This window comes from Neomonachus schauinslandi, chromosome 11, assembly GCF_002201575.2.
Source record: "Neomonachus schauinslandi chromosome 11, ASM220157v2, whole genome shotgun sequence".
NCBI classification, from domain to species: Eukaryota; Metazoa; Chordata; class Mammalia; order Carnivora; family Phocidae; genus Neomonachus; species Neomonachus schauinslandi.
The window spans coordinates 67,517,270-67,527,209 of NC_058413.1; the positions used below are offsets into that span (position 1 = coordinate 67,517,270).

General features: G+C 38.9%; 1 protein-coding gene across 2 annotated transcripts in view; it reads right to left on the bottom strand.

The window, feature by feature from the left end:
- Positions 1-9,940, bottom strand: part of CTSC (cathepsin C) — a 36,998-nt gene that overhangs the window by 13,436 nt on the left and 13,622 nt on the right. For both annotated transcript variants that reach the window (XM_021691813.1, XM_021691814.2), the window contains exon 3: positions 3,371-3,537. In XM_021691813.1, the coding sequence (XP_021547488.1) occupies positions 3,371-3,537 (167 nt within the window). The remainder of the gene's footprint in view (positions 1-3,370; positions 3,538-9,940) is intronic.

Genomic DNA, 9,940 nt, shown 5'->3' on the forward strand with positions numbered 1-9,940 from the left:
TTCCAACTCCCTCCTTTCCTCTATAAAAAGAGTCTGCTTCTCCTTTGTTCTGCAGCTTGGCCTACAGTTTTTGCCTTAGCTTGCTTGTTCCAGTTGCAGTTCCCTGCTATTCCCGAATAAAACCATATTTTGCTGGTAAAATAATTGGCAGTTTTATTTTTAATGTTAACAAGTGATATGGAAGAGTGTTCACACTACATTAAATAATAAGGCAGAAAAAAAAATAAATAATAAGGCAGGATATCAAAGAAGTTTATGTCATTTGCAACCACGTGGATGGAATGGAGAGTATTATGCTGAGTGAAATAAGTCAATCAGAGAAAGACATGTATCATAATGACCTCACTGATATGAGGAATTCTTAATCTCAGGAAACAAACTGAGGGTTGCTGGAGTGGTGGGGGGTAGGAGGGATGGGGTGGCTGGGTGATAGACATTGGGGAGGGTATGTGCTATGGTGAGCACTGTGAATTGTGTAAGACTGTTGAATCACAGACCTGTACCTCTGAAACAAATAATACATTATATGTTAAAAAAAAAAAAAAAGAAGAAGAAGAAGATAGCAGGAGTGGAAGAATGAAGGGGGGGAAATCGGAGGGGGAGATGAACCATGAGAGACCATGGCCTCTGAAAAACAAACTGAGGGTTCTAGAGGGGAGGGGGGTGGGGGGATGGGTTAGCCTGGTGATGGGTATTAAAGAGGGCACATTCTGCATGGAGCACTGGGTGTTATACACAAACAATGAATCATGGAACACTACATCAAAAACTAATGATGTAATGTATGGTGATTAACATAACATAATAAAAAAAGGATATCAAGGAAGTTTAGATAGAATTAACCATTTTGTGAAATTTATATTATAAATACTCTTTTTTAAATGCCAAAAATGGTTATCTGAGTGACAATGCAGGATCACCACCTTTCCCCACCCTCTACAATTTCTACAATGCAACCTTTCTAACTTTGTAATAATAATAATAAAAGGAGAGGATGGCAGGAACTGTGTATCATGTACATATAACATGGCAAACATTATTACCATAGGATGCAAAAAATTATCACATTGGACCTGGGTTTATATCCTCGTTACTCAAATTTGGTTCTTGAGTCCAGTATTAGCAGTAGCACCTGAAAGCCCTCTAAGTATCCAATCCAAACCACCGAAGTCAGAATCTACATTTTAACAAGATTCCCAGCTGAGTCATAGTAACATTAAAATTTGAGAAGGACTGGTTTCCCTGTTATCAAATGTTTGGGTACAGATACAAATAAATCCAACACAAAGAACATGTTTACAAAGCAAAAAGATTGGGGGAGTTGATCAGTCACACAATTCAAACATGTATCAAACCTATGTGCCAGGTGCTAGGAATTACAGAATACACCATATTATTTCTACTAGAGAAGATTCTGTCACTCAAGTGTGACTCATTATCCAAGACTTCTCAATTATGCAAAGCAAGATACACCTAATCTGAGTATATCTAGCCATACTGTGCACTTTTCTTTCTCTTTTTATTTAGATGTTCACTGAGGAAGTATTTTGATATAGTCAAAAAACCTGGGAGCACTGAAGATAATAAGAAAGATGTGCAACTATATTCAGAATGTTCATATGTTTTTAACAAAGTTCTTCCCTTCTTGTTGCAAAGTATGAAACCAGAGAAGTACCTTTACTAAAGAGATTTTAAAACTGCCTGTATCATATTTCTGACAACACTCATACAACAACAAAAACAAGTTACAGTTGTTTGTCTCTTTAGACAAGGGGGTAAAATTTTAAATTGTAAATGTATATTTTGAAGTATTTTCTACTGATGAGTCACTATTGATTTTGAAGTATTCGAAAAATAGTAACTCAGCCCTACTTCCCTTGCTTTATCACTGACGTCTAGCAAATATCAGACACTGACATGTGCATTATAATAATGACAAGGTAGGTCTTAAACACTTATTTTCAGTGTTTAAGATCCAAGGAAATTAAAAATAACATACTTTACTATGGGATGACAGATCATTAAGAGCTGAAAGGGACCTTGAAGGTAATTTAGTCCCCAATGTTCACTTTATAGGTGCAATAACATAGGTCTGAGCACTCCAGCTGGTAGCTTCTTCATTAAATGAGGCCATGTTTGAAATAATCAAAAGAACACATTAGTACATAGTACCTCCTAAATGGTAGGGTGAAAAGTGAACAGTTTAATAGGAAATGTATTGTTCAAGGACCAAGCCAAGCCAAGCAATTTAAAAGGTAAATTCAAAATGGAGGGGATGTATTAGTTTAGATCTTGGTGAGTACCTTCCCAGACAAGCACAATTTGTCCTCTTTAAACTCTTGTCCCCAACCTCTCTACTACAGAATCATTCACTCCCAGCATGGCCTGGCTTGGGATGATTTATTCATGTGTCCTTTCAAGTGGATTTGACAAACTAAATGAAACAGGAAGAAGTTGCTACCATTAATATCCATTTATCTTTTCCTTCCAAGTGAATAAAATCTGAAATCTCTTGTTTGTGTGGTTCAGTTACTTAAACTGAACCTCACTTAACAAAAACATTAACTGCATGTTGTAAGCTGAATTGTGTCCTTCCAAAATTCACAGGTTTAAGTCCTAACCTCCAGTACCTCTGAAAGTGACTATATTTGGAGATATGACCTTTAATAAGGAAATTATGGTAAAATGAGGTCATATGGGTGGTCCCAACCCTTATATGACTGGGTGTGCTTATGAGAAAAAGAGAGCAAGACACAGACAGAGGGAGGCCGTGTAAGGACACCAGGAGAAGGTGGCCATGTCAAGTCAGGGAGAGAGGCTTCCCAAAAAACCAAACCTGCTGACACTGATCTTGGACTTGTAGCCTCCAGAACTGTGAGAAAATACATTTCCATTGCGTAAGCCATGCAGTCTGGGCTCCTTATGGCAGCCCCAGCAAACTACTACACTCCATCAATACTAAAAATTTTTATTTCGGTTATTCACTGCCTTGTGTAAAATTTATTTCAGTTAGTATCACCTACATTTGTTGCAACATAAACACTTGTATCTACAAGTGTTCTACAACATGTTATCACATGGCAATAATAAAATGATTTTTCTTTATTAGTCACTGCAATTCTATAGTCTCTCATATAAATTTCCTTTAAAGCCATCACTGGTCCATTACTTTCGGAGTGCTGTGAAAAAAATACTTTCTCCTCTCAGTTCCATTACTCAACACCAGTGAATTTTTATAGAACATGGCTTCTGTTTGTAAGTCAAATAAATTTTATATAATCAAAAAAAATTTTCCAAGAACTAATCTAGACACATACTGCTACATACTCTAAAACAAAACTAAATGTATCTCCCACTGGTGACGACTCACTTTTCCCGGAGCCTCTCAGAGTGTGCTGTGTTCACCTTCACTTTCTCAGGGATGGCTCCCATCTTGGTTCCAGTAAAACAAGCCCAGTTCCGGCCCAGCACGTCATGCACCCATCCGGGCAGGGTCTCGTTGCAGTAACTGGTTACTGTGTGACCCTCTTCTTTATACTGCAATCAGAACAGGGAAGGAAACGTCAAGTGAATTGATGTTCATTTCTCAGGTCCATTTCCCTGGCTCCCATTCACAGTCAAGATGCTCCTTTTTCATTTCATCTTGGGAACCAGCCTGCCAACCAAAATAAAAACTTCACCCTGAGCGGTTACATTCTGAGAATTTGCCTAGAAAAGGATACGAAATAAACTTTTCTATGATTACCATCACTGAGTGCCAAACAAAATTTACATAAGAAAACACTTCTGGGAATCAAAAGCAGGGAAAGAAACATTTTTAGAGCATCTGCCACATTCCAGGCATTTTACAAAAGTTCCCTCCTTCAATCCTCACAGGAAGCCTATGAGGAATGAGGCTTCCATAACCCCATTTTTACCAGCAAAGGAGTGGAGGCCCAGCTCAAAGAGGCTACAGAACTCCTAAGGAAACAGCTGTGAAGTGGCAGAAACAAAATTCTGCTCAGGCTGTCAGACTATACTTTTCTATTCACAGAAGATGGACTCCGGCAAACTACAAAACAAAGAGTGAAACATTTCCATACAACAACAAAATCCCTTCTTCTGTCAACCTCACCATTGAGTAGGACATTCTGATTACGGGGGAGCTAAGAGGAACCTGATTATTAAATATGTTCTCCATTTAATTTCACGAATCTGGCCCTTTGTCTCATTGAAAGTTAATACTGAAAAACACCTACAAAGTGACAGACCTGGGATCTGAACTCATACTTAAGCTCCAGAGCTTACAAACACTCACATTATAACATCTCCTCATGGAGGAGGGACACATAATCCAGAATGAGAGCACAGAGTTTTGGGAGGAAGAAAGGAAAAAATCACACTAAATTTCAATGAGGAGGGACTTGGGCCAATTTCATGCATTGACTTAATCTAATGGAACAAAAGCCCAAAGCAGTCAGACAACACATAAACAAACTGGCACAGCGGTCAGCTGTGTTGCAATACTTTCCATAAGTACACAGGAGGTTATTTTTGGTTCATGGGCTATCATTTGCAAACTCCTAATTAATATGACGGATAGTACTTTACCTGTGTGCAGGGGTTGGCAAGCTTATTTTTTAAAAGCCAGAAAATCAATATTTTAAGGCTTGCAAACTATAAGGCCTCTGTCAAAACCACTGAACTCTGCCACTGCCATATAAAAGATGTATAGGGAATACAGACATGCATGAACTAGGCTGTGTACCAATAAAATTTTATTTACAAAAACAGGCCTGTGAGGGGTGCCTGGGTGGCTCAGTCAGTTAAGCGTCTGCCTTCAGCTCAGGTCATGATCTCAGGGTCCTGGGATAGAGTCCTGCATCGGGTTCCCTGTTCAGTGGGGAGTCTGTTTCTCCCTCTCTCCCTCTGCCTGTCTCCCCAGCTGGTGTTCTCTCTCTCTCTCTGAAATAAATAAAAATCTAAAAACAAAACAAACAAAAATAGGCCTGTGGTTTGGAAACCCTGAGTTTAGAGGCATGTATAGGCTAAACTATACATCAAGTAAAATTACCTTATTGCATCTGACTCTCTGAATTTAAATCATCTATTTAGGAATGGAGTTAAACATGTCTGGCTTTACAATCCCAAAGAGCTGGATTTGAATCTTGGGATTCACCATCCACTAAGCTCTCCAGCACAGGATAAGTTACTATGGACTACTCATAGATACTTACACTTTGCACCTGTATTTGTGGTTCATGATATTGTGAGACCTGTCTATCTACCTCTGGCTAAGAATATCTTCACTTGCATGAGTTCAGCTCACCACTCCTTCTGTCCCTGCCAAAGCCCCAACTCAGGATGAGGAACACTGAGTAGAGGCCTAGGATATGACTGAGCTGTGACATTAGAGGGTGTGTTGTATGAGAAGGTCACTAAAATTTATATTTATTATTCAAAACTACACTCAACTGCTATTTTTATAGATCAAAAACACAGTAATATGGGTAACCTCGTATGATGTAACCTAAACCCCTTAGCATTGTATTCGTTTCTCACTGGGACAGGCTCTCGATCATGTTCCCTTCTCGGCTGTGAGCTGGTCAGACAGGCCAGGTGGGGCTAAGCCAAGGCTCCCTCACCCTTGAGGTTTTAGAAAGCAGTCTCACAAGACTTTGAAGAGTTCTTGAAATGTACCTCATAGAAACTGTCATATACACATAAATGAAAAAAAATGCTAAATATAGGAAGACACTCCTCGCAAGAGAACAGAAAACCTAAAAACAAAACCAAGAACAAAAGTGCCCAAATGTTCATGTATAAAAATAATTTAGTAAATTAATAACTCAAATAGTATTATACAGCATTCTACATGATAAATAGGAGTTCTGTAGGAGAGAGGTAAGTAAAGTAGGGCTAGAGAAGCCTGCGTGCTTCTGTGAATATAGTTTTACTGAGCACAACCAGGCCCCTGGTGTCTGCGCGGTCTATGGCTGTGGTCACGCTACAACAGCAGGACTGCGCAGCTGCCTCAGAGAACACAGGCCCACAAAGCCTGGAACATTTACTATCTGGTCTTATAAGAAAAAGTGCATCAACCCCTCTATAGAACCATAAAAAAAGCAAACCTATGTTAAGAAAAAGAAATTACAAGACAGTGCTTAAGTTGAATACAAATACATAAAACTTTTCTGAAATATGGTTTTTAAAAAATGGAAACAAAAGGTGAAATGGGTCTCTGGGTGGAATTTTCTTGTTTATAAAATGAAGAGTGTTACATAAATTTTGTGAAATCACTTTAAAAAAATACTTTTATTTCCTAAGAATGAGACTCACAGCCTACAAAGTCCTAGAAGAGGACACCCCTGAGGGATAGTCCAGGTGTTGTTAGAGGCTACTAAGGCTCATCTGTTTGGAATTAGGATTGCACTTTCTGGAAAAAAAAAAATTGTTATTTATACAACCTATTTTGTGTTTTGCTAAGTTCTTTCACTTATTTATCAAGTATTGATTGGTCACATTTTTCTCAGGCATCGTGCATGTGCTAGGCATGCCCACACATATATACTGAGGTGGCCCCAGCCCAGACCTTAAGAGGCTCACAATTCGATGAAAGCAGCAGATGTAAATAATTCATTATGACATCATGCGGTTCAACAAGCTAACCGTGCTGGAGAAGCCTGGGATACTTCCCCATCTAGGCAGAAATTTAGATCACAGATGAAATAACTTTCCCTACATACCAAAAGAGTTAGGGGCATTCAAGTTGCAAGAACTGGGCCCCATGTTTTTCATCAGTGTGGTTTTGTGCACCTGGTTGACACAACTGAGTCATAGTTACAAGCATTGTGTCTAACACCAAATGAACTTTCCCTGTGACAGGAAGGCTGACTTGTTATTTCGAAAGGGGGAAAAAATTCACCATAGCATGACTTGTTTCACTGCATTCTCTTACCAGATCTGTTTAAGGACTCGAGATTCCTCATTAACATACAGCACAACAGCACTTCCACATTTACCTGTCACTTCATGCTTTATAAATACTTCACAGGTCACTCATCAATCTTAGAGGCTCAAGGAAACAAAGAGATAATACAGTCTCAGGGGACAAAAAAAAAAGAGCCCTAAAGAAGGTGGTCAAATGAGAATTTATAACCAAGGGCTCCTAGACCCAAGGGTTCTTCCCCATACTGTGTACCACTTCTTCATACCCTTTTTTCTTCTCACAAAGAGCTAGAGAAGTAAACATACTGGTCAATTGCCCAACACAGAAAGGAGATACCTAGAAGCCATGCAGCAAAGGTTTAAAGAGCCAAGATGTCCATCGACAGATGAATGGATAAAGAAGATGTGGTATACACACACACACACACACACACACACACACACACACACACAATGGAATATTATGCAGCCATCAAAAAGGAATGGGATCTTGCCATTTGCAACAATGCGGTTGGAACTGGGGGGTGTTATGCTAAGCGAAATAAGTCAATCAGAGAAAGACATGTATCATATGACCTCACTGATACGAGGAATTCTTAATCTCAGGAAACAAACTGAGGGTTGCTGGAGTGGGGGGTGGGGTGGGAGGGATGGGGTGGCTGGGTGATAGACACTGGGGAGGGTATGTGCTCTGGTAAGCGCTGTGAATTGTGCAAGACGGTTGAATCTCAGATCTGTACCTCTGAAACAAGTAATGCAATATATGTTAAGAAAAAAAAAAAAGAAGAAGAAGAAGGTAGCGGGAGGGGAAGAATGAAGCGGGGGAAATCGGAGGGGTAGACGAACCATGAGAGACCATGAACTCTGAAAAACAAACTGAGGGTTCTTGAGGGGAGGGGGGTGGGAGGATGGGTTAGCCTGGTGGTGGGTATTGAGGGCACATTCTGCACGGAGCACTGGTTGTTATGCACAAACAATGAATCATGGAACACTTCATCTAAAACTAATGATGTAATGTATGGGGATTAACATAAGAATAAAAAAAAAAATCCCAATTTGCAAAGGGTTTCTGTCTGTATCATTTGAGCCATAAAATGATTCCTTGGGATAACAGGCATTCCTCTTACGAAAAAAAAAAAAAGTGGCTTCGCAAAGTAAATGGAGAAGAGAGAATTCAAATATGGGCTCACAGGTGGTTGGATCATTGCTTCATCCATTGTTTCCTTCAAAAAAAAAAAAGTTGCGAAGATTAACTGACTCCCGAGTCAGGTCCAAATTGTTGTCCAAGCCCTTTAAGGGCCACCTACATTCTCTAGCAGCCCTCACAGGTAGCTGTCCCTCCCCACCGGTCAAGTATTTATGTTGCCTTGGCTTGTTAAGTCTTTTTACCATTTTTGATGGGAGGTGGGTAGAGGTCTAGGACATGTTTTTCAGGCTGGACTGCCTAGACTGTATCCAGCTCTGCCACTTACTGGCCATGTGAGCCTAAGCAGGTTACTTATCCTTTCTGTGTCCTCATCCATAAAATCAGGATGATAAAAGATTCCACCTCATAGATTCTGTTTTATATATACTAATCCATTTAATTTTCACAGCAGCTTATGAGGTTGTTCTGTCCTCAAAAACAAACACTGTGAGAACAGGACTTTTTGTTTATTCAGGAACTAGGAAACTGGCATTAGGAAGCAATCAGTTATGGAATGAGTGAATAAATGAATGAAGAATAGAATAGAAAGAACAACAGATGCCAAGTCCCGTTTAGCAGTAACACAAGAAACTCAGAAGATATGAAGTTTGTAAGAGAAGTGTGGTGCTTCTAAGATATTAGAAAGACCCTGAAATTACCTTATAAAAGGTAGGACAGAGTTGTTAATAACACTGTGCTGAACTCAGTAGAAAGGAGGGATTTACCACTCCAGAAGCCAAGTGCTCACGACCTTCCAACCTGAGAGGACCACACTCTGTGCTCTGTTATTTTCTTGACTGGAATGTTCTCATGGTATCTTTTTTTGCTGCTCTTATTAAATACTTCTTATGTGATTTCTGACATTATTACCAATCAAGAAGTTGAAGTTTTGGCCACACTATCCAGCTTGAAATGTAGCCAAATTTAAGAGTTTTAATTTATTTCATTTATGTAAACATCAGTGTTTGAATACAGTCTGCACAGATGGTATAATTTAAGATTCTATTCATTTATGCCAATTTCAACAAATACATAATTTCATAAAATGTAAAGAAATTCCACATGCCAGCCCTTAAGGTTAGGAAACTACTAGTATTCCATAGCTATCCACTTGCTTCTTCAAAATTACTGCTGGATTGCCAAACACTCTCAAACCCCTCCTCAAGTTCCCACTCATTTTATTTACATTTACCTAGTAATATTAACCGTCTGAAAAAGACCAGACTGGGATATTTTAGAACTTAAGTTATTTACCCTGATTTTCTCCCAACTGCTTTTTGACACTGAGGGGTTTCAAATCAACTTGTTCCACTGTTTCCCTGATTAATAATATACTTGGCAAATATTTGAATACTTTATGTGATGCACTATGAGAAAAAAAGTTTAGTAAAAAGGACTTTGCCCTTTAAATCTTATTCTGCCACTTATAATTTATGTAAACTTGAGTAAGCCACGACTAAGAAGCCCCAGTTTCTTCACCTGATAATGGGAACGAAACCTACACTTCACTGGATTCCTATGAAGGATAAAGAGAACATTGAAGTGTGAAGAGTTTAAAACGTTTCGAAACACTCAAAAAGCAACAATATAAATACTACTACCTGTTACCATGGGGGATACAAAGTTGTCTTAAGACTTTATCTTTGCCATGGAAGAACTTAAACACTATGCCCAATGTGTTATAGGATACAGGTCCTATCCTGTCAACCAGTGGCTTCCAAAATGAGACAAAGAGATGATCCACTGGAATATTGGGAAAAATAGAATTTTTATTTACATTTGTAATTATATAAATAAAACTGAAAACCCTCTTCCACTGTTATTTAA